Source organism: Dermacentor albipictus, chromosome 1 (genome assembly GCF_038994185.2).
Source record: "Dermacentor albipictus isolate Rhodes 1998 colony chromosome 1, USDA_Dalb.pri_finalv2, whole genome shotgun sequence".
Classification (NCBI taxonomy): domain Eukaryota; kingdom Metazoa; phylum Arthropoda; class Arachnida; order Ixodida; family Ixodidae; genus Dermacentor; species Dermacentor albipictus.
In genome coordinates, this window is record NC_091821.1 from 441,155,085 (window position 1) to 441,180,466 (window position 25,382).

At 44.9% G+C, this 25,382-nt stretch overlaps 1 protein-coding gene across 2 annotated transcripts in view; it reads left to right on the plus strand.

Annotated features, from left to right (window-relative positions):
* The window catches only part of LOC135903072 (collagen alpha-1(III) chain-like), a 442,036-nt gene that overhangs the window by 391,370 nt on the left and 25,284 nt on the right, over positions 1 to 25,382 (plus strand). For both annotated transcript variants that reach the window (XM_070532327.1, XM_070532328.1), the window contains 4 exons: positions 4,563 to 4,715; positions 7,948 to 8,104; positions 14,147 to 14,312; positions 16,068 to 16,186. In XM_070532327.1, coding sequence (XP_070388428.1) covers positions 4,563 to 4,715; positions 7,948 to 8,104; positions 14,147 to 14,312; positions 16,068 to 16,186 — 595 coding nt within the window. The remainder of the gene's footprint in view (positions 1 to 4,562; positions 4,716 to 7,947; positions 8,105 to 14,146; positions 14,313 to 16,067; positions 16,187 to 25,382) is intronic.

Sequence of the window (25,382 nt, forward strand, 5' to 3'; positions counted from 1 at the left end):
CAAAGGACAAAGTTATATTTTTGAAGTGAAGGAGGTAGCCAAGCAACAATTATTTTTATTGGGTTGGATAGAATTATCCTAGAGAATGGATATGTTGCAGTATGTTCACCTCGCTTCAAATTGCTTTGTGCGCTTTTTTTATCCTGAAAAGAACCTGCAGTATTCAGTGACCCTTTCTGCAGGCGCTATCAACGCCCTGTGAAACCGACGTGAATGATATGTGTCTCGGTATTGCTTCTCTGTCCAGTAGGCAGTGCTAACTGCTCATGGAAAAAAAAGAACATCTTTGATTAATTTGCAACATTCATTAGGGATGAAAACATCGCAGCTTGCATGCTGAGGTAATGAATATTTATATGATTCACTCAGTAACCTAATGAGGCCAAGGTGCATTCACTGAAAATCAAAATAAGTAACAGTCGTACGCAGCAGCGCTTATAGTTGGACTCGCAGTAAAAGATAGTGAGATGCCGCAGTTTCTCCGGAAACGTGAAGCTGTATTACTGATAGCAAAGTATAGGATAATTACACGCAGGAAAATTCTTACCATATAAATCCAGGTAATGGCCGCAGCCTTATAAGTACTGCACCCCCAAATTGACAGCCAATATGAAACAGCCAACTGAAATGCAATCGCGTTCGGTACGCTGATTCTGATCACGCTCGACAGGGAATTTTCGCGCGTCGCGACTGGGGAGCGAGAGGAGGCGATCGCGAAAGCCTAAGGCGGATTTCATATACATATCTGGATACATTAGGTCACATAGCCCGGTCCCATGCAAGGCTCATCAAAATGGTGACAATAAAATGCGGCCCGTACATGAGTCTATATGTTAGTTATAACGGCCATATAAATTGTAGTAAACATTCACTTACTCATTAAAATAACCAGCATATATAGTGTAAGGCATGGGCCACGTAAACATGTAAATATCTCACTAGACGACTACGAGCCCATACTATCGCAAAGCTGGCATTGTGAAGAACGCCGGCCGCGGGGGCGAACAGCGACGATGTTCACCACGAGTCCGCAAATTAGATTATTTATCATCAGCTGCTTCTCTTTATGTTCACCAACCAGGACGGCCACTATCGGCTATTTTCAATTACAACTGTATCTGAAGTTAGATTACGCGATCTGCAATTTTTGGGGCGCGGAAAGACAGCCCGGGAAGGAAGACAACACGCATGATGTTAGCGGCAATCCCTGCTCACTCTTGATAATTGCACCCACAAATCATTACCAACAATTAGATACCGCCCGAGGGCCGGGTAGCATTTTTACAATTTCTAGTAGGTACAGCGGGGCGTGGTGTTTCTCGATGTGCCCGACGTTTCTGCGCAAGCACCTGTAAGAGCGGGTGCGAGAGAAATAATCTGGGGACGTTCGCTTCTTGAATATCCGACTCTGCCTAGGCAGTATATATGGTGTAGAAGTTTGTTTGCGCCTGTTGTATGCGTTTGTTCCTAGGCGTGCCGGCATTTCGGAGTGGGGTAGAGTTTATTTGCGCTTGGACGCTGACTGCCGGCACGATGAAACAGGTGAACCAGCGCACACTGACACCCTATTTGGTGACCGCTATGTGCAAATCTACGTCGGACAGGCGCTGGTGCTGAGTCAATGATGCCGGATTTTAACTTTGTCGCACCTTAAGGCACTTAGAAGAATAAGATTGGGCTGGGGTGCGTTTGGCAGGCATTCTCAGATCATGAACAGCAGGTTGCCATTATCCCTCAAGAGAAAAGTGTATAACAGCTGTGTCTTACCAGTACTCACGTACGGGGCAGAAACCTGGAGGCTTACGAAAAGTGTTCTACCTAAATTGAAGACGACGCAACGAGCTATGGAAAGAATCATGGGTGTAACGTTAAGGGATAAGAAAGGAGCAGATTGGGGAAGGGAACAAACGTGAGGTAATGACATGTCTTAGTGGAAATCAAGACAAAGAAATGAGCATGGGCAGGACGTGTAATGAGGTGGGAAGATAACCGATGGTCATTAAGGGTTACGGACTGGATTCCAAGGTAAGGGAAGCGTAGCAGGGGGCGGCAGAAAGTTAGGTGGGCGGATGAGATTTAGAAGTTCGCAGGGACGACATGGCCACGATTAGTACATGACCGGGGTAGTTGGAGAAGTATGGGAGAGGCCTTTACCCTGCACTGGGCATAAGCAGGCTGCTGCTGCTGCTGCTATTGATGATGATGATTATGAAGGCACTCTACCTTAAAGAATGAAAACAAAAAGAATTTTCTTGGGAGAGCAATAGGGCCCTAGTATAGGCCGGACTTGCTCCCCTGGACTTTTCAGGAGCAGTTTTCAGTGGACCCCTTTGAGTGGAATATGCGCACAGCGCCTTAGCAACCACGGTTGAATGCGATTGCCTGATGTGACGCCATGAGGATTATTGGCTTTGCGTCTCGTTCACGTTAGGTCGGCTTAGCTTAGCTTTAGGTTAGGTTTATGTTACCGTTATATATATCATATACTTTTTATGCTGAAGCATTCTAAGTAGCCACGCGGCCATCGATTTGTCATTGTCATAGTGCTTTTCCCGCTGTTAGGCCTGCGATCATCCCGTGTTTCTGCGTCATTTACGGCTACATTTATGGTGACCCGTAACCATTCTCCCATTTCCCTTATTTATTCTCATGCACCACAGAAAGAAAAGGAGCCGCAGTACAATTTTTTGAGAGGAACTCTTTGAATGATCGCACTAGCTTAGTCGTGATGCTTTGCCTGTCACTGACCGCCGACACAGAGGTCAATGACCATGTCACAACAGCATATCTGCCAAGCAGTGAACATCAAAATTCATGATAAAATTCCCTGCAACATGAAAGGGGGAGGGAAGTGCAAGCATTCCAATAAAATTTGCCTTGAGTACTCACTTTTTGCACGATACATATAAGCATTTATAGCGGTAATTTACCACCCTCAGGAATGTCTCAGAATAAACTTGCTCGAAGGAAGCACATCTCTGTTATGTGGCTACCAGTGCTGCCACAAAAGGGCGACACAGAAACAATCGAAATTTCTTTCTTGTAGGAATTTTTTTTTTGTCGTCTAACGCGGCCCAATACTTCGACATCTTTAAAATGTTTTCGCAGATCCAATCTACTTTTTGTTATACTTGACGGAGCATTGGTAAAATCATCAAACGAACCCAAGTTCGTAAACATTACGCAAAATTCGGGAGAGTTGATAGGTATGCAAAGCCTCGTATGCACGGCTAAACGCATTGTGTGCGCTTTGCACTCACGTTGCAACAAGTTCGCTTGAATCGAATGGATTCCTAAGGTTATTTCGTACGCTCTCGTGGCCGTTGGCTGGAGTATCTACGCGGATGATAGATGCTCTCGTGCAGTCAATTTGTCGGGCTTGCCACCGAACGCCAACGAGCACATTGAGACGCGCGCACCGCCGCGCGATGGCTCATTACGTAGCGCCTGTAGGTTCTGTGCCATGGGTGCGGTTTTGTCGAGTTTCACTGCTGCTTGCGCTGACAATGACCGGGCGTGTTCGGCGCCGAAATTCAAAGCGTGTTACTTGCCGAGATGTACCGTTTATTCTTGCCAGCTCAACACAGCTTCGCTCGGACAGACTCCCGCTTGGCTGTACTCAGCCATCTCCATGCAATCCTCGTCACGTAGCCGTAGTTCGCGTTGTCGTCGTGCCGCCTTAGTCATGTTGTCGTCGTAATCGTGCTGCTATCATGCGCATCGTCACGCTGCTTTCTCGTCGCCGTTACGTGGCCACGTTGTCTTCCAAAATGCGATGATAATTTATGTAGCCATCATTAGTCTCGGTTATCTATGTCCGCAGTGTATATACTTCGCAAGTATTGCTAGTCCGGTTATTTCATTTCTCTGGTCCGTATTAACTATTCCCTTCCATTGACACTATCTTTAATCTATACCGCAAAAGATATATCAATCTACTTCCACATTTTCTTGCATCTAACGCGGTTTTGGGTTCGTGAATAGAAGGGTGGTGGACAGTCGTGTCATTGTTGCAACTTCTGTGTCCGCACGGTTCATACGAAGCATCGCCGGTCAGCAAGCGAATGCCTAATTGAAACCTTGCTTTCAATATTTTAGATGTACGAGTATTTCGACATGGGTTTGTGCATAATTTAGTCATTCATTTGAGTACGCTTTTTTCTTCTTTCTTCAACGCAGCAACACGTAGTCATGAAAACCCTCAGTAAACAAATCTCTCCCTTCGTCAGTAGTTTTTTTCCTCTTTTATTATTTTTAATTTGAAGGAACAAAGAACGTTAAGATGTCGTTAAGACCACGTTCTCCCGTACGAATCACCGCGACTCCAATTTAGTTGCAGCAATGAAAGTGAATATTAGGAAATGTCAAAAAACAGGCCGATTCCCTTACACATTCTTATTCAGCCAATATATAGAAACTCTCTTGATGTAAATGTCGTAACTTTGTAATGTAACTGCAATGTATAGCTGTTGATGTAAAACTGTGTTAACGTACGATCTAAACGATGTATTCAAACTCTCGTCTTTAATTGTTTGGTTTCGTACCCGTCGTGCTCTTTACAGCGAAGTTCACCCTCATCTGTGTCTTCGAATACCTACCATTCGTACTTCCTGACGACGCCCCCCAGTGCACGGATTATGTGTACATCCGGTTCTTCGTGTACTCGCGACTGGCTAACCAGGAGCCGCTTGTGTTCGAGAAGAAGAAGCGATACGGTGAGCCGCAGCACTGCCGCTATATATATATATATATATATATATATATATATATATGTAAAATACCACGTGCATTTTGGTCAACGCTTTCTACCGGCGGACGGCTTTTCACCAGGGTTCCCAAAAGTAACGCTTCGGCTCTGATAATGCCGACTTGGAACGGCGCGGTTGGCAGTTGTTTAGAAGAAAACGGCTATGAAGAGTCTGAGAACTAAGTCAAACAGAAAAGGAAGCAGTGGTGATAGCGACTGACTGCTTCTTGGCGCTTTGTCAGCTTTAGAGTGAGCTCATCGACGAGGAGCTGGACAAGATGAGGGAGGCAGAAAAAGACGGACGGAGCACGAATGAAAGAAAGGCAGCAGTTTGGCCACATTGGGGGCCAGGCAAATGCAGACTCGCCTCGTTCCGGCGTCTTGTCAGGTACACTTGCAGTCCAGATAAATGAAAAGAAAAAGATGCATATAGATACGTGTTAGAAAGCGGCTACGTTATTGAGTGCTCATGCTAGCGTGAGACATGAGAACACGAAAGCGGCCGTTTTACAATGTTTAGCGGACATTAGGCACCAAGTCTGTCAGCGCAGATACCCGACTTGTACAGTAAGTTACTTGAAATGACAGATTCAGTGACACGGCGAAAAAAATTTCAAGTTAATGGTTTTATTGTTAGCCCCTGATGCATGCGATGTTGGTGCTATCTCTTAATCCCTCTTTAAGATCCACTTGTATACGTTGCGCCATCTGACGTTCCTATGTGCAGCCATTTTCTTAATTAGAATTAGTTCACAATTACGCCACTCCTTCCACACTGTTCCTAGCATGTTCAACAAAAAGTATAAACTGCTTGCGCGTAAAAGAGCATCTTGGAGCAATACCACACGAGATAGTATGCGGACGCCATTCTTGCGCGGGATGAAGCACTGCCATGGAGGGCGGGAATCCTCCGTGGTATGGTGTTGTGGCTGCGTCGACTACACGTGTGAGTTTGAGCGCTTTGGAATGAGGTCTTTGAATGCCCATTATGCGCCTTGAGTACCCATCACAGGAAAATCTTTCAAAATATAGGTATCTGTAAAATCGCCACATGTGGCGTAATACAAACGAGAAGAATAGCTTAATGTAAGATTACTCCACCTTGAACCAAGCATTTAGGAACTAAGACCCTAGGTCAAGCAAGGTATTCTTACAATTTCTATATAACGCATTTCCTTTTCTTTAGTTTTAAATCTGATATTTCTCGCTCTCCGAGAAAATTTGCAGCGTGGCCGTACATTCAGTAGTTTTCTCCAAGTGGATTAAACTTCGAATAGGTTATTGCCACAGCCACGATATGGGCACTCGAAGCGCGTTTTTGCCGTCTACGTCGCCCAGATGTTCCGCATAAAGTCCAAGGGCGGTAAGAGCGTGCCGGCGCGCCCTACGCTGTGTGTGCGAGATAAAGCATGCGAGGAGAGCCCATGATCGCGGCTCAATCTCACGCCGGCAAGGGAGGAGAGCGGCGAGGAGGCGAGCCGTCTACCGCCGCGCGCAAACCATCGGGGGGAGGGAAGCGAGGGGCGGCGGCGTTGCACTCCGACAGCAACTGTGCATTGCGCGGACAAGGCCGCTTTATCGTGAAAGCGATCTGCGTTTAGCGCAAAGTCTAGGCAGTCTACGTGCGCCGACGGTTCGTACCTTTGTTCGTGCTTCTTTCTCACCACTCAGTTTGCGTTGAAGCTATAGGAAGCGCCAATTACACTTTGCTCACGGCTGCTAGCGCGCTTACTCACGCGAGCGTTTTGACAGCGCGTGTCCGAAGGCATCGAGTGTGATGCGTTCATGTTCGCCGGCGTGCTTACACCATTGTTGTTAATTTTGTTATTAAGGGAATGTTGGCAAATTTCCTCGGCCGCTAGAACTACAATCCTTACTCCGTATCGTTGTCTAGCAATATTTATCGCACCCAATGCTTCGGCTTTGAGACGAAATTGCGACTTTTTTTTATGTAATAATTCAAGGTGTTCACGCGCAATGTCTGTAGCATTTTCCATGGAATGACTTAAAACACGTGGTACTGGATAGTACTTAGGAACTGTGATAATTGCTGATATTTTTTTATTATTTTAGCATTTTTATGTCGAAAATATTACGTTAGTGCCCCTGTACAGGGTACTTCACCATGTCAGGGAATTGCACACAGGCATATGTGGAGCGTACATAACGCGCTCGCAGTAGCGTCCGCAAAGTAATAAGCGGCTGCACGGCTCGGAAACAGACGAAATTTCAAACAGCGCGTGCGTCCTTCCTCTCGGGAAAGTCTTGCTTCCAGCCGGACAGTCAAGCTCACAGGCAGAAATTCGCTTACGTTAGACTCACTGTTAGCAGCGTCCCCAATGAGGGCACATAGGTCCTCTAAGCTGATCACTGTAAAAAGTGCAAATCCGCTTTCCGCAGCGCGATGTGCAGCAGCGCAAAAAATGAAGAGAATGAAACAAAAAATATGCACATCCAATGCACATCACGGAGCTTATGTAAAGGGAAGATTTCGTTAAGTGGGTAATGAAGTTTCATTCAGTTGCCTTTGGAGTAGACGAAACCGGTGCGTAGGTATGTGCTGTCGTTCACCCGGGCTATACGCAATGCGACATGCAGCGATCCTCCCCAATGAGCTAGTCGCCATTAGCACGATAGTTGTATGCGTCTGACGTCGTGACACATGGCTCGAGCGTCGAGCGGCCAAAGTATGAGCTCTCCGGCAAGACAGCCGCTGCGCCCATCATTCATCGTCAAGAAAATGTGGGATAATTCGCAAAAGAAGCTTCCCATTAAAGAGGGAGCGGGTGTACAGAGGTCAACGTGACGCGGTCTAGGGCTCCGGTATTGGAGGAGGCCGGAAATGAACGCCATTTGTGGACGCTGGTGTAAACAAAGGATAATTGTATGCACAGCCAGTCTGTGTTAACGCGGCGCGGACCTAGCGTGTCACGTACTGCAGACCGGCCGTGGTCTACGTTGGTAGAGAAGCCTGTCTCCGGGTAGCAGGGCTATACGGCATTTTTATTTCTCCTATCGCACCACTATCTCACATCTAGTCGCTTGAACGAAAATTGTTGCGATAATACGCCCCTATAGTTCACGCTTTACAACCTCCATTAGATCCTAAAATAATTTACAACATTCATTGCATCAACGAAATAATTGAAATAAGGAGGCCCCTTCAAGTATCCTCTTTTGTGCTGTGTTGCCGCTCGCAGATGGCAGGGTTAAGCTGTACTACGACGACACCACTGAAGTATGGCGCAAGCTGAGCGACTACAAGATCCTGGACAACTACGTGAGAAACAGCAAGCGCGTCTTCAACAACTCACGCTGGTTTCTCGGCATGTGGGGCGCCACGTTCACCCGCCTCATGTGAGTGTATACAGTGCCACGAAGATTGCCAAGCAGTACCCAGCACATCGACAACTAATGCACTTCTAAAAGCGCGGCACCAATATTAATTAAAAATGAAAAAAGAAGAAGCATGCTGTTTTTCTTAGTATGCTATTTTGTTTGAAAGGTTCTTGGCAAAATGACCAAACTGTAGTCTTTGTCAGATGCATGACGTCGTTAATTTGTTTTTACAAACATATACAGATAAATATTGAATACCGCAGGCACAACTGTGCGTGTAAGCAAATTTTTCTTGCTAGTAGGCGTTATCTAAGTATTAGAAAAATGAATATCATAGATTATGATGGTGTAACATTGCACCTATGGTGTGTTAAGAGCTTTGTGAAAAAGTGAATGCAGGTGTATCTTATGAAGGTCCATACTATATAAGGACTTGCGCGTACTCAGTGAGCGTATGGTGGTTGTTGCCTGCATTTTTGCTATATATAAAGGAACAACGCTGTTAACAGGAAAAGGAAGGCTCTTAGCAATCGTTTTCCAATCTTATCCACAGACGCTCACCAATTATAGCATCATTTTCACTTGCGAAGTATTGTTAAAAAAAACAAGATGATTAGTTATACAACTTTTGTGCGTTTACTAACATAACGTGGAAGTTATTGAAATCTTAAGGGAAAATACGGGCACGCCAGACCATGGAAAGTCCGATGAGCAGACGGCACTTTATTGACAAAGCCGGTTAACTTCTTGGTACATAGAAGTGTACAAGTGACATTGTCGAGCGCGGAGGCTGTTGAAAACCGTGATCGTGCGGCGCGTCGAAGAGGTTGAAGTCAACACAAGGTCGTCTGCTGCGAATTTCTCACCCTAGGAATTGCAGGTAGCGTTCGCCACGTTTGGCCCATTGAGCGATGTGCTCCAATAAATCCTCCAGTAGTGTCATTTCCCAGAGGCAATGCTTATTCATACGCGAAAGCGTTGAGGGCCTCGTGTCACAGAATATCCGTAGTCGGCGCCGGCGTCGGCTTAGTTGTCCGCGAGCGAAAATTTCCCTATATATTTAGCAAAAGCACATGCCATACCTTGCTATTTCATGTGTGGTATATGCCAGCTATATTGCCACACCATTCTATCACTAAAGTTGCTGATACCTTGTCTTACATTCTTGGCAAGGTTATTCCTCGGAATTTTGAGGATTGCAGACCACACACAAAGGTCAAGAAACAAGATTTTGAGGAATCTTAAAGGGGACACTAAAGCGAAACAACAAATCAGTTTAGACTAATAAAGCATTTTTTGAGAACACTGCAGGCAGCCATTTAAATATAGCTTGATAATTACATGAAAAAAATGAAGGTCGAAGTATCAGTATTTGAATTTCGCGCTAGAACCCCCACGCTAGTACGTCAGTGGCACGTCAGGGATTCCAAAGTATGTCTTCGCATTTCGGCCGCGTTGGATGTGTAAAAGTTCCCAAAACTTGCCATGTCTAATATTTTGTTCCTGTGGAACACAATGTAGTCACTCGGTACCGCTATATAATTAAGTAGGCCCTCGAAGATGCCATCAAAACCCGTGACGTCAAAGTGACCATGTGCGGGAACCTAATGGAGGTGTCGTCACCCGTCTTTCTTTCTTGCATTTTTTCTGGCTTACTAAGACCCTTACAGTGCTAAGAGTGGTGTTTTTGCTGTCCTAGAGGGGTAATTTACTGATGCAGTAGAAATAACTTTTCTCTTTAGTGTCCCTTTAAGCTTCGCCTTTAAGAATGGAATGCGATAGCATTAAAAGATTCCTGACTGCTTCTCAAGCTTACCGGCGACTGTGTCTTATGTAACCGTAATGTTTTCCTGGAAATGCTGACACCGAACGCTATGCACGAAGACCGGCGTTCTGTTTCTCTTTTTCCCCCGTGTAACACCATTGCAACACCATCTGGATGGTGTTGTAACGAACAGAGTGGTGCTCGCGGCTTCTACTGAGAGAGACCTCAAACAGCAGATGGAAAAGCGGTTTGTGTTTGAATGTCCGGGGAACAGAATTATGTTTTCTCGAATATTCAAATTAGAGACCGACGCTAGCTTGACTGTACATTGTCTGTACGTCATAATTTACAAATTTTGTGACACATTTGCCATTGAGAAATTCAATTGGTTCCATAACGCCTATGTGCCAAACGGAGGATCTGCGTGAATCGGGGTAATTTTTCGCATGCGGACATCGCCGTCCGCACTGACTCCTGCACCGACGACGGATATTCTGGTACTCTGGGCCCTTAATAAAACACCAACAGCGCATGCCTTTTATGTTAAATATTCTCATACTTAGATAATAAAAGTGCGCAACAGTAAGAGAAACATTAAAACTATGTAATTTTCTTGGCGCGCGTGGGCACTACCTCCGGGATCAGCGTATGCAAGACGCCGCATTTCTAACAAAAAGCTCGCCTTCGTGCATAGAAAAAAAAAACATTCGCGGTGTAAAAAATAGATGGCGCTTTCTCTCTGATTGACCTTTCACAAGCACGGGTGGAAACACACCAACTCCACAGAGCCTTTCATAGTTTCCAAGGAATCACAACACAGCTAGCAGAGACGCTTAGGGGCAAGTATATCTGCCAACAGCAGGATCCGCGTGGCCCGGACTCTATGAAGACAGAGCGAATCCAGGGTTGTATGCACCATTCCAACTGCACGACCTCAAAGCGGCTCTTGCAAAAATGGAAATGCACAGCCACTGGTAGGGACCGCAGCATGGTCAATCTTTTTTCTAACCTACCAAATGCTTTATGCATGCACCACGTCGAATACATCACCTCCATCTGGCAAGGGGAAACTTCTCTTCCAATAGAATGGAAAATGACCTTTGTAACATTCATCCCAAAGTCAGGCAAACCCAAGAACACCGACAATCTCAGGCCCACTTCATTGACTTCATGCGTGCGGAAACTGGTAGAGACAGAGGTACGGGATCGCCTATCGGGATACCTGAAAAAGACGGACGTCTTCCACACCACCATGTTTGGCTTTAGACTATACAAATCGGCACAGAACATCCTATTGCAGCTCTACAGAGAAGTTCTCGAACCAGTAGCTATGCCTCACAATGACCGAGTAGTACTTGCTCTCAATCAAAGGGTTTTTTTTTTACAATGTGAAACACAGTCTCATATCGAAACACCTCAGTGCCAGAAACTGTGGCCCCAGTACATTCAATTACATCAAAGCCTTTCTTACAGACAGATAAGCACTGATTTGTTTGCAAACCGAAGAATATGGTCCCTATCACATGGGCACAACGGGCACAGCACAAGCCGCGGAAGTGTCGCCCCTGCTATTTAGCATAGCAATGACGCAGCTCGTCACTCAATTGGCGAATATCAGATGGGTACAGCATGCGTTGTACGCCGAAGACATCACCATCTACGCACCCGCCAGATCGGAGTTTGTCCACATTAGGGCATCGCCCAAAAATAACACAAAGATTTCCTCATCCCATTCTGCTCGAACTATCAAAGATGCGCCGGAGATATGAATTCGACGATTATACATCCATAAAAAATTGCGGGTGGGCACAGCACAGCACTAACTCCGCAATATTGGAGACCAGGTGGACCGTGTGGGGCACCGCATCTGCAACCAGGCATATTTTCTCTTACGGAGAAAATATGACTTACGAGTTGCACGGGCTTTTGTAAGAGCCGAATATTCTACTCTGTGTCCTACCTTCATGATCAATGTTATTTGCACACCACTGGGAACGAGGACTGGGAAACGACAGACACAAGCTCAATTTGCACTTGTGCGTGTCGTTACGTGTCCTCATTCCAAGTGGTGAGCAAATAACCTTGATGATGAATTGTAACCAACTAGCCTAAACCAATGCGCTACCTTCACCTGCGCGAATACGAAAATGACAAGATAGACGTCATAATACGAAAACTGATAAAGAGAGCACTTGACCTTCCAATAGCCACCTCGAACACTCGTCTTGCGGCACTAGGGGTATTCAACACGTACCAGAAGCTCGAGTAAGCTGATCTTACAAATCAGTACACGCTGATTTGTAAGGTCACATTCCTTGTGTAGACACTGATTCAGTACACACTGATTTGTAAGCAGTGCCTGACGCTCGGTCAGGCGCTGCTGGACAGGCCACATATGATGTACGTGATGTAAATATCCAGGAAAGTGCGGGTACCTGAACTAATGCGCCGCGCCACATTATTTCACCCTCTCTGACGAGAATAGAGAGAAGAACATGAGGGCCGACAAGCCTCGGGCACGCGTTCCCTAGAGCGCTATTATGGTGGACAAGACAGCGTGTACTACGTTGACATTGCTGAACTGAACCATACGGGGTGGTACACGGCTGCAGTAGTTAACCAACAACGACTGCTTGATGGGTTCACCTTCAGAGCTCATCGCCGAACAGAGGGGGAGGAAGTCGCCATTGCCTTGGCTGCTTCCATCCCTTCTTCCAAACATATCATTAAGGAATCGCGAGGGCCGTGTCGTAACTATGTGGCCGGGTGGATGACACCTTGCGTGAGGGAATAAATAAATCAGATCCTCCGACAAAAACACAGTCTGGACTGCTGGGCACCAGGTTCTAGGGGGAAAAGAAGCCGCGAATGCGGCTGCCCGAGCACTCAACTCCTGGGTACCTCCCACAAATTCCATGGACCAGGATGAGGGCCAACTCCTAAACTGAGCTAGGGAAATTCCAGATTGCTATAAAGATAGTCATCGCCGATACCCTATGCCCGCTAAGAGACTAAGAACGGTGAACAAACTTGTGCTCCTGAGACTTTGCACTAAAGCAATGTTATCCCCGGCTATTATGAAACATTTTGACAGTAGGTCACCGGCAGCTACCAGTGCTGTGGCGAGGTATCAGGTTCCTAGCCCATGGAATGGGCCTGGCAGCGCAATTCAGCTTTAATCTCGAACGCCAGCCCTACATGAGTGGACTGGGAGGCGGCCCTGGAGACCTTTAAGCCCAGAGGGCCTTGGTCCAGAGAGCCAGGATGGCGGCTTCGCTCAATGGAGTCCCGGTCTAGGGACACTACCTAGCATGTGGGTTCTGACAAGGGGATCCACACTTATCTTTATTGAGCAATAAATGTTTTTCACTACCCCCATCACCACTGTTTCAAGGTAAACATTACGGTTACATAAGCTGCAGTTCACGGGAAACGTGACAAGCAGTCAGGGGTCATTGAATGCTATCGAGCTCCACTCTTAAAGGGGAAGCATAAGCGTCCTCCAATTTCTTTTTATTTTTTTTTGCGATTATGACAAATGATTTTGCACTGATTGGCGTAATGAAAGTTTTTTAGTTTCTCTTGGGCGAGGTGTATGTCACCGCCTCATATTTGTGAGAGATCGAAAATCTACAATTGAGAACCCGCCTTAACCGTGAAGGCGCATCGCTGCTCAGGTTTCATCTACTAAGCATTTGGCCTTTGCATGCTGGTTACTGCGATCTGTGAGTTCTGACACCTCGAAATATCTAAATGGACTTGAAAAACAGTCTCCCTCGAAACGAAATACACTGGCATCGCTGCTAATCGCGCACTGATTTCGTGCCGATAGACTTTGAGTCTCATAGCTAAACAGCAGAAATAGCAGCATGCCAAGTGAGAAAAGCGTTCTCGGGAATTTACCACCTTCTAACAAGCAGAACATGCTATTGACTAGTCCAGTACGATCGAATCGTATCTAAGTCTATCGGTGAATCAGCGTGTGCCATCACGAATACGCAAGCCTCTCGCTTACTTTCATGTATTTTTTGCCAGCCCATACTTATCTTTTCGACAATTATGTTGCAAACATCTAGCATTTTGCTGCGACAGTGTCAACTGCGACAGCTTTGTCCTAAGGCAAAAAATATAAAAATAAAACGCGGCAATGAATTCCTGTTTTCGCACACGGGAATGTACAGTTTAAAGGGTAATTATCCTCATCCCTATCTTCAGCTCCAACGTAGAAGTTATTGGATGCATTCTTTTGGTGACTCCCTTCGGGCTCCAACTCCGTGCTGTTGTGAATCCTACAGGTCAGGTCTGTGGGACGCAGACAAATTCCGGGAAGCGCTTCATAGCACGCTTCGGAGCCGCAACTTCAGTGCCAAGCTGAACATCACTGACTTCGACGGGTTTGCCATAATCAACACCATCATCGCGGACACAAGGCCACTGGGCCGTGCACAGCCGTTCGGCGCAGTACGTACGCAGCTAATGTGTCTAATACCGATCACAACCAGTTTCTCTATTTGCTTGAGAAACATTACACCTTCGCCAACTTCGATGTCTCCATTCGAATAGGAACGTGCAAAATTTTTTCACGAGAGAAACTCTGAATCGAAATTCACGATTTTTTTTCGTGTAATAGAAAAAAGATAGTTCTACTCAGGCTAGTAAAACAAATTCGAACCGATTGCCTCGACTCGCATTAAAAGCCGCAGCTCCCAGTCGGAAATTTATATATTCTTGAAGGTTAATCTTTACGCGAGCTAAACTTAGCGTCAAAGGATGTGTCATATTTTCTATAATGTACTTATAGGAGCACCTAAATTGCAGCAATATGATAAAGTAGCTCACAGCTTGCATGACACTTCGTCTACAATGGGGCTACGAGAGACGCCGTAGCGTAATGCTGCAATTAGGTTTGACCACCTTGAGCTTTATATTGTACAAAAGCTTCCCGCAATGCATTTCCCGACATGCCTTCTCGAGACGAGAGAAAAAAAAACACTATTTGTTTGTTTTGTTTTCCAAAGTAAATACAGACTGCTAGATTGCCCCTCTGTAATATAATGTACACTACTCCAGCGTTACACTGGAATACAAAATACACCTGATTGAACTTTGTATTGCAGTGCATTTCGTATTTCAAGATGCACTAGTCTTGCTTTGTAACTAATATTTTTGTCCAATGTCCCTTCAGTGTAGTGAGACAGAGTCACTCTTGAACTTCAGAAATTTAATGCTGCTAGCAACCTTAGCATACTTCACGCATCAAGGAATCGTTTTCCCGTCAACTTGAGTCACCGGGTATTCGGTGGTCGAATGACGCTACATCGCGCGGCTTTGCTTGGGAACCGGCTTCTAAACCAGTCATCACACCAACTTGGGTGGCCGGCTATGTGACACTGCGGCTATGTGCTGCTCTTGAATGTCTTTCCCGACAATTTATGTCGCTGGGTATGTGTCGCTCTTTACTGACAAAAAGTACTTTAATTTTCTCGGAAGCTAGGTGTAATCGAAGCAGCTTCATATATATATAGGGGCTTCTGAAAAATTAAGCACGCAGCCCCTGACGTAACGTATGCAGGGTAGAGATTAGGAACCTTTTGGAAGTAAGACGCGTGTATGCTAACGTTTTCGGCTGGTGAACCAGCCCTGACCGCTGTACTCTGACCAACAGAAGTGCTAAACATGAATAAATCTAAAAGACGTTTCGGCTTCGCTATGGAAGCCTGATAAATATATATATATATATATATATATATATATATATATATATATATATATATATATATATATATATATATATATATATATATATATATATATATATCACATAAGCTTCTGGAATGTATTTTCCCACTCGCATCGCGCGCAGAGTTGGCGGCGGTGCCGCTAAATCGTACGGTGTACGGAGGTAAGCGCATCAGAGGAACCTAGCTGGTTATAGGCCTCCCGCGCGACGTCATTCGGTGGTGGGAACAGGCTTTGTTGCGCCATTTCTTCCGTGCTAATCGCATTAACATCGACATTTATCATGAGACGGATTCTGCTAGTATTTCTTTTTTAATTTTTCTTTCACGTCTCTGAAGTATGCATCCATAAGAATAACGATATTTTTTTCTTGTTCCCGCGTTCTGATGCAATACATGGACACGCGGTATTGAAACTGTCCCTCTCGCTAAATCTATCCTTTAACTTATCTTGATTCATGTCGTCGTTTGTCCGCAGGCCTTCCGGTCAGTAAAGGATCCGATACTGGAACCGAACTGGGCCTACATTCACACGGCAGCCATTTGGCCAGGTGGACCGTCGTTGGTTCCAGAATCAATGGTGGCCAACATACTCAGGTACGATTGCATGCTGGGGCTGTTCCAACTGCATTTCCTTATTTCAATGGCGCACGAGAATTCGGAGGATATCGCTTTCAAATACAAAAAGCGTACCAAACCAGAACTTAATTTCGAAGAAAAGAAAAAGAAATAATGGTACCAGACACATGACGCTTTCGGCTCTAAATTTATTTACTGAAAGAGGAGCAGGATCTCGCTGCGGACCCCACCACCTTCTGAAGAATTTTCCTGCAATTCAGAATGTGTCGTCTACATCGCTACATTTTCATTTGCGGCTGCCCCCGAAATACGTGCACAGGTACCCCTACTCTCGGAGCCTATGCGCGTAAAACTCCACCTAGTTCACGAAGTACCGACACAGCGCGCAGCGCAGTGGCTAGCGCACTTAGCGGCCGAGTGGCGCATTGCTGCAGGCGCATAACTTCAATCACAGTAGTGGCATTGGAGAGACAACAGTTTCATTTTCTTTGTGTATGTCTTTTGGCGGTAGTGAAGCTGTACCTGAAGACGTGGTAGCTTAACGACGAAGACTGCACTACGACCTTTGTCGTTGGTTTAATAGAGAAATGAGGCACGTAAGGACACAGCCAGCCATCCTGAAAACGCAGAGCTGCCGAGGCTGTAGAAGAAAACCCTATAAAAGAAGCAATGGAAGCGCTGATTTAGTCTCCTTCAATTCTAAATTCCAAAGGCTGCCAAAGTCGTAGTTAAGCGAGCATAGCTTACGAGCACACACCATGTTGTATGGTGTGAGCTTTCTATTCAATAACGGTGGCCCATTGGGCTAGCTGGCTTTCCACTATGTTTCAAGGGGCAACTGGTCGTTTCTGTGTGATGTCATCCCGTTATTACTGGTTCCAGGCGTGCGCCCATGCAACATATTCTGATTCAAAGCATTGAATATGGCTTTCGCTCGACCCCAGATAGCACGGGCCTAGTGCTCGTATCTGATGAATGGTTTCCTTATGACCTATATTTCACCCATAAGGCGGTCAAATAATTAAATAATACATTAATTCATTATTGCCCATAGCCTGTTTGAGCAAGTGTAATGCGATAAAATGTGGTAGTGGAAGGCACCATATTTTCCTTTACGAGCTCAACGTGAATTTCGCAAACATGCATTTAAAGCCTTTTTTTAGACAATACTGCAGGCAGCAATGCTGCCCAAGCAGGAGAGGGTTTACAAAAGATGCTTTTTAAACATAGTTTCAAGTGAAACATAATATGTGCATTCAACAACACATTCCGGTAAATGATTCCGTTCTTCGCTCGTAAGTGGAAAAAATGATTTCTGAAAGATTTTAGTGCGGGAAAAGCACGACTGGACTACTTTAGAATGAAAAATATGTAACGACCTGTGTGGAGCATGGGCAATATACGTGGCATTTGCTAAACCTGTTTGGTTACGGAACAACGAGTAAAAAAATTCAGCCTTGCGATAATATGGCGCACGTGGAGCAGATCCAGTCCAAGTTGGCCTAACGTGCCAGAAACTGATGATGATGTTTTGTAATCGGGGCAAATAAACAATGCAGCCAGGCGCTGAATTCGTTCAAGTTTCCCAATTTCCTTATTAATGAACAGGTCCCGCACTATGGAAGCATACTCTAGGACTGGGTGTACAACGGAACGATAAGCTTGCAGCTTGACAGATGAAGAGGACTTCTCTAGCTTTCTGCGTAGAAAGCAAAGTTTTATTAAAGCTTTGTTGCACATGTTGTTAATATGGGTGTCCCAGTTGAGACTACTGTTAATTGTTATGCCTAAGTATTTCACAGAGGTAATAGATTCATGGTTCCGATTGCCAATGTGGTAAGTATAAAGTAGACGTTTTCGTTTCAGCGTTATTGTCATTGAGACGGTTTTGGAAGTTTATATGCATTCCTCTGTCGTCGCACCAGTCCATGAGTTTACAAATACTTCTGGTAACTGTATGCTGGCATGAAGACCTCCTGACAGCAGAATAAATCCCACAATCATTCACCTTGAGATGGGGATTCAAATATTTAGCAATATCATTTACATGGATAGGAAACAGCAGGGACACTGGCCCCTGGGGTACACCGGATATGACAAGCAGGCTATTAGAGTTCACACCATCGATTTCCACAAGCTCAACACGAGTCTCTAAATAAGCTTGAATCCAATGCACTATATTTTATGGTAGTCCAAGTCATTTAGGAATTTCAATTTAATTTGCATGTGGCACATGGTCAAATTCATTTGAGAAGTCTAGAAATATTGCGTCAATCAGAGGCAATCATCTATGGTACTGACAAAGTCAGCTACAATAGACAACAGCAATTGAGTTGAGGTTGAAAACTTCCTACGAAAGCCATGCTGAAAATGAACAAAAAAAAAGTTCGCTTCCGAGTGGTTAGATATGGGATTAGCGATAATATGCTCCAAGAGCTTACAACATGTGCTTATTAGAGAAATAGGTCTGTAACTGTTAGGAATAAGTTTATTACCTAATTTAAACAACGGTATTACCTTGGCCGTGAACCAGTCTTTTGGTACTGAGCTCTGTTTAACGGATGCATTAAAAATAATGTATAGGAACTCAGAAGTTATTTCGGAGTAGCGTCGAAGAAAGTTATTAGGCAAACCGCCAGCTCCAGGCGAGTTCATTACGTCAATATTTAAGCAACATAGAAAGAATTCCTTCGGGACTAATTGAAACGTCAGGAATTAATTGAGATGCAGAGGGTGTATATAATTTATCATGGGTGTTGGGACCTGAAGGTCGAGTGAATGCTTTATAAAATGTCATTTAATTCATTGACGATATCATTAGGATTACAATTTACGCTGTTGTTTATTCTGAGCTGCTGAACATTTCGGTTAGAGTCGGACAGGGAACGCCGAAACTTGTCTGGGGAGTTTTTAAAGAATGTAATCATAGCCGGATTATGAAAATTGTCATGGGCGTTACATAGTTTGATGAGTAAAGCATTCCTTAAAAAGCGGATTCCGGTATTCTGAGCTATAGCTTATACTTGCGTTTGTGCTTTTCTCTACGTTTGAGATGAATAGTTTCACTAGTGATCCATGGACTATGATGTTTAGCTTTCATGCTACGCGTCGGCGCGAACTTTTCTATACAATGCTTAACAGCAGAGTTAAACTTACCCCAGAGAAGCGTGACGTCAGCGCGTTTAAATTCATCAAGGGAAAGGTGTAAGCAATCCAAGACGGATTCGTGATCAGCCGATGAAAAATCTAGAAAGGAGTGCGTGATGGGTGTATCTTGGACGCAGTTTTGTATTTCTAAGTCCGCGTGTACAAGCTTGTGGTAAGCTGTACCTTCAGTTAAGATAATAGCGACATTTTCCGACAAGCCTATGATAAATTCAAGATGAACAATCGATTGGGTCAGGTCTGTGACTTATGTGGGATGTATTACAACATGTTTAAGATCATGAAAGAACATAGAATCAAGAAGGACATGTGCACTATCATCATCATGAGAGCCAGCGATTGATAGCTCTTCCCAATCAACGCTACGTAGATTCAAGTCACCGGCTATCAAAAATTTATGGTTAGGTTGGAGCGTGCACTCTAGGTAGACAGCAAGAGATTCCACAAATTACGCTGGGCTTTTGGGAGGCCTGTACCCGACCCCGACTAAAATAGCAAAATCTTGATATTTAACTTCACTCCAAATGCTTTCGTGCTATGGTATGTTTGGAAGCTGGACACAATTTATTTCCCTTTTTGCGATCAAGGCAACGGGCCCCCTCCTCGCCCAGTGCGTTCGCGTCTAATTATTTCGTGAGATGTGGGAATAATTTGCGAATCATTTATCCCCAGTCTCAACCAAGTTTCTGTGACTGCCAAGATGTGTGGGTCATAGAGGATGAGGATATCTTCTAATGGGTTTGACTTGCTAGCAAGACTTCTTGCATTAGGCAAGATAAAACAGAGCGTCTCTGTTTGCAATCAAGGACCAGCTCTATGCAAATTTTACTGAGGTACCATACCAGGCTGCGAGGAGGCCCCATCCCAAACGTATACGGTATCGTATACCCGAAACTACTCATAGTAAAGATAAACTTTATGACCTTTAGCTTTAAACTGTGTGCCATCTAGCCATAGTTTGTAATGTTTCCTTAAAGTATCCACACAAAAGTCGTGGCTAACAGGAATAGTTGAGCCTTTCAGTTTGAATGAATATGTAGGGCGCGCAATTTCTCATTGTAATTAAAGAAGTTCACTATGACTGATCTAGGTTTCTGAGGCCGTTTTTTTTTCCTATTCTATCCACCTTTTATAAGGTACTGACCGGTACCGATAATCCCAGCTTTACGCGCATTAGGTCTTCAGTAATTGCGTGCTTTGAACTGCTCGGACAAGCGCGATCAGATTCAGGAAGGCAAACACAACTAAATAGCGGCGCCGCCTTCGGTCTTCGAAATCGTCTAATTTGTTGCGCATTGATCAGTTTCCTTAAACAAGTACCTTCAGTTTTTAATTCGCTGATTGCTTCTATATGTTGCGCGATAACGTTTAGTGTATCATTTAATTCATTGCAATGTGTGCGCATCAATGTTTCGAGATCGGAATGTGACGTGGCTAGCTTAGCAATAGATATTTGTAAGGATGAGGACATATCGGAACGAAGGAGCTTTATCTCATCTCTAGAAGGTCCGGGATTTAGTCCACTATCCCCAGCAAGCAACAGCGAAAGCATACCCCTTGCGTCATCAAGTAAACAATGGCACTGTTCAGGGCAAGGCAGGATGATAATACACCTTTCATCACCACGAAAGCAGCGACAGGAATAATAACGACGAACCTGTAAAAAGAACATAAGGCAGTTCAAGGCTGCATCTACGATGGTCTCGCCGTGGCCTCCGAAGATATGCTTGAGTTGTCCGGGTATTTGTACTGTGAGCAATAATGGCGCTGTAGGTCGGGGCTCATGAGCAGATTGCGCCACCAAGCCTCGACTGATATCTGTTGATATCCTGCGCGTCCTTTGTATATGGCGTGTACATTGCGGTGGCACCGCCATTATTATCACCCGCTCATCGCCACGAGTAATAAGAAAAATAAATATTACAGAAAACAAGTTTCTTCACTTCAACATACGCCCAATGCATCGTGGCTTTTAGAACGGGCAGCAAAAGCTTTGTGCAAGAAAGCTTTTGCATTCCATGTCCGTCGAAACAGTAGATGTCGACGTGGCTCGGTTCCCTCCGTTTTTGTTTCAAAAAAAAGAAAACACTTTACTGGTAGCTTTGATTGAACGTGATGCACTCTAGCACGGAAAATGGGACACAATGTGTTATATTCGCTTTTGGTCATGTGTGTCACATTACATGAAATCGTGCTGGTTTTCTCGCTCATTTGACAACGTGGGCCTCGCACTCGTCACCTTCGATGCCTCGGGGCAACATACAAGGGTATATTGGCTACCCGTACGATTGCAAATTCTCGCACTGCGTCACGCCTGCAGTTGAAAGGATGTCACATATCTGTTGCCGCAGTCACGAGTGGTGCAGGCTAACATGCCAAGGGCACAAGATACTCAAGAGACCGCATGCGAGGACAGCTTTCCCTGCGAGATTATAGCATCTCAAGCATAATTCGAAATATGACAGCTGGTGTCTCACTTGCGGTAGGTTGTCTTTTCTCCACCTGTTTCATTTTCGTTATCTCGGCATTTCATTTACCAGTTATTTATTTATTTATTTATTTACAATACTGCTACTCTCATTTGAGAGCGTGGCAGTTGGGCGATACAGTAGACATGTATAAGAATACGCATTAAGGCAGAACAGTAATTGAAAAAAAGGAAGAAAAAAGGAAAATGATTGCCCAAGGATGGCACTATAAGAAAGAAGCTGAGTTTGGAAACAAAAATGCAAGTTTTCACATGACAGTTAATTAACATGATACTGGCAGTTAAGAACACATAAGTAACTAGTTATACATAAAAATATGTAATTGCTAACATATAATTGATAACTGATAACATATAATTGATAATTGATATAATTGATAATAATTGATAACATGTAATTGCTAACGCTGTTATTACAGCGTTAGCAATTATATGCACAGTTCAGGGTGCACTTCCGACCTCGTCGGCAGCCTTGTCGTCGCTGTGATATTCCACATAAAGTTTCAATGCGATAACACCGTGCCCGCGCGTGGTATTCTGTAGGTGCAAGTCAGAACGCGCGAGTGTGAGCCGAAGATAGTGGCTTGATCTCGCGCGTGCAAGGGAGGAAGGCAAGGAAGACGCACTTGGTTTTCCATCACGCGCAAGGCACCGCGAGGTGGGGGGGGGGGGAGTACTTCGACTGCTGATGCATATGGTGCGGCTGTGCACGGCCGTTGGGGCCCTAATTTTAAAGGGCCTGCGCTGACTACAGAGTTTATGTGAACCGAGGGCTGATAACTGCGTGTGTGCTGTGTTTTAGCCGCTTAGTCCGCGTGGAAACAAGAGGCAGCACGAAGTTCGATTCCTTCGCTGCAGCTGCCGCTCTTCGCCAGGCCAGCGTTTTGAGAGTGAGTGTGCGCGTTCATCGGATGACATGTCTATATTTGCCTGAGCGCGCATGACACCATGTTTGTTAATTTAGTTAATAAGCGAATGTTTAGAAGTTTGTAGGGCCGATAAAACTACTATCCTTACTTCGGATATCTGTCTGCAAATTTGCCATCGCAATACATGCTTGGCCTTTCGGGAGAAACAGCGATTTTTTGCCTGGTGTTTCGTTTGTTGCGTTATGTATTTTCTCAGTATTAGAACGCCACCACGGATAATACGAAAATTGATTCCCAACATCACACACGATAAAACGCTCCAATTATAGTGCATTGCTTTGCCTTCCGGTAGACTTGTTTTCTGGTGGTGCTCAGTGTGAAAAGTACCCCTCTACCTTACTCTCTACAACCATACACAGCTATTTCTCATTTTGCAATGTCATCCTACAGGACACTGGCAATTGACGGAACATTAAGCACGCAGATCACAGAGGCAATGTAAAAGAAGGGGTGGGACTATGTGCCTCCCTCTTCCCCCCCCCCCCCCCGCGCCCTGTTGCTTCCTAATAATTCAGTTTCAAGTACACTGTTCTCCAACTCACTTACTTACCTCAGTATGCTGGTTTATTCATCATCATCATCAGCCTAGTTACGCCCAGTGCAGGGCAAAGGCCTCTCCCATACTTCTCCAACTACCCCGGTCATGTACTAATTGTGGCCATGTTGCCCCTGCAAACGTCTTAATGTCATCCGCCCACCTAACTTTCTGCCGGCCCCTGCTACGCTTCCCTTCCCTTGGAATTCAGTCCGTAACCCTTCATGACCATTGCTTAAGTGATAATCTGTGACATAAAAACGACACGGACGTGGAAGAAGACGACACACCAAGCGCTTGGTGTGTCGTCTTCTTCCACGTCCGTGTCGTTTTTATGTCGCGCAATATCACTTAAGCAATGGATTACCAACTAGCCCGGAATGCTGCTCTCCTTAATGACCATCGGTTAAATCCCCTCCTCATTACATGTCCGGCCCATGTCCATTTCTTTTTCTTTATTTCAACTAAGATGTCATTTACCCGCGTTTGTTGCCTCACCCAATCTGCTCTTTTCTTATCCCTTAACGTTACACCGATCATTCTTCTTTCCATAGCTCGTTGCGTCGTCCTCAATTTGAGCAGAACCCTTTTCGTAAGCCTCCAGGTTTCTGCCCCATATGTGAGTACTGGTGACACACAGCTGTTATACACTTTCCTTTTGAGGGATAGTGGCAACCTGCTGTTCATGATTTGAGAATGCCTGCCAAACGCACCCCAGCCCATTCTTATTCTTCTGATTATTTCAGTCTCATGATCCGGATCCGTGGTCACTACCTGCCCTAAGTAGATGTATTTCCTTACCACTTCCAGTGCCTCGCTACCTATCGTAAACTGATGTTCTCTTCCGAGACTGTTAGACATTACTTTAGTTTTCTGCAGATTAACTTTCAGACCCACCCTTCTGCTTTGCCTCTCCAGGTCAGTGAGCATGCATTGCAATTGGTCTCCTGAGTTACTAAGCAAGGCAATATCATCAGCGAATCGCAAGTTGCTAAGGTATTCTCCATCAACTTTTATCCCCCATTCTTCCCACTCCAGGTCTCTGAGTACCTCCTGTAAACATGCGGTGAATAGCATTGGAGAGATCGTATCTCCCTGTCTGACGCCTTCCTTTCTTGGGATTTTGTTGCTTTCTTTGTGGAGGACTATGGTGGCTGTCGAGTCGCTATAGATATCTTCCAGTATTTTTACATATGGCTCATCTACACTCTGATTCCGTAATGCCTCCATGACTGCTGAGGTTTCAACTGAATCAAACGCTTTCTCGTAAGCAATGACAGCTATATATAAGGGTTGGTTATATTCTGCACATTTTTCTATCACTTGATTGATAATGCGAATATGGTCTATTGTTGAGTAGCCTTTACGGAATCCTGCCTGGTCCTTTGGTTGACAGAAGTCTAAGGTGTTCCTGATTCTATTTGCGATTACCTTAGTAAATACTTTGTAGGCGACGGACAGTAAGCTGATCGGTCTATAATTTTTCAAGTCTTTGGCGTCCCCTTTCTTATGGATTAGGATTATGTTAGCGTTCTTCCAAGATTCCGGTACGCTCGAGGTTATGAGGCATTGCGTATACAGGGTGGCCAGTTTCTCTAGAACAATCTGACCACCATCCTTAAACAAATCTGCTGTTACCTGATCCTCCCCAGCTGCCTTCCCCCTTTGCATAGCTCCTAAAGCTTTCTTTACTTCTTCTGGCGTTACCAGGCGGGATTTCGAATTCCTCTAGGCTATTTTCGCTTCCACGACCGTCATGGGTGCCACTGGTACTATATAAATCTCTGTAGAACTCCTCAGCCACTTGAACTATGTAATCCATATTAGTAACGATATTGCCGGTTTCGTCTCTCAACGCACACATCTGATTCTTGCCTATTCCTAGTTTCTTCACTGTGTTTAGGCTTCCTCCGTTCCTGAGAGCCTGTTCAATTCTAACCATATTATAGTTCCTGATGTCCGCTGTCTTACGCTTGTTGATTAACTTAGAAAGTTCTGCCAGTTCTATTCTAGCTGTAGGGTTAGAGGCTTTGATGCATTGGCGTTCCTTGATCAGATCTTTTGTCTCCTGCGATGGCTTACTGGTTTCCTGTCTAA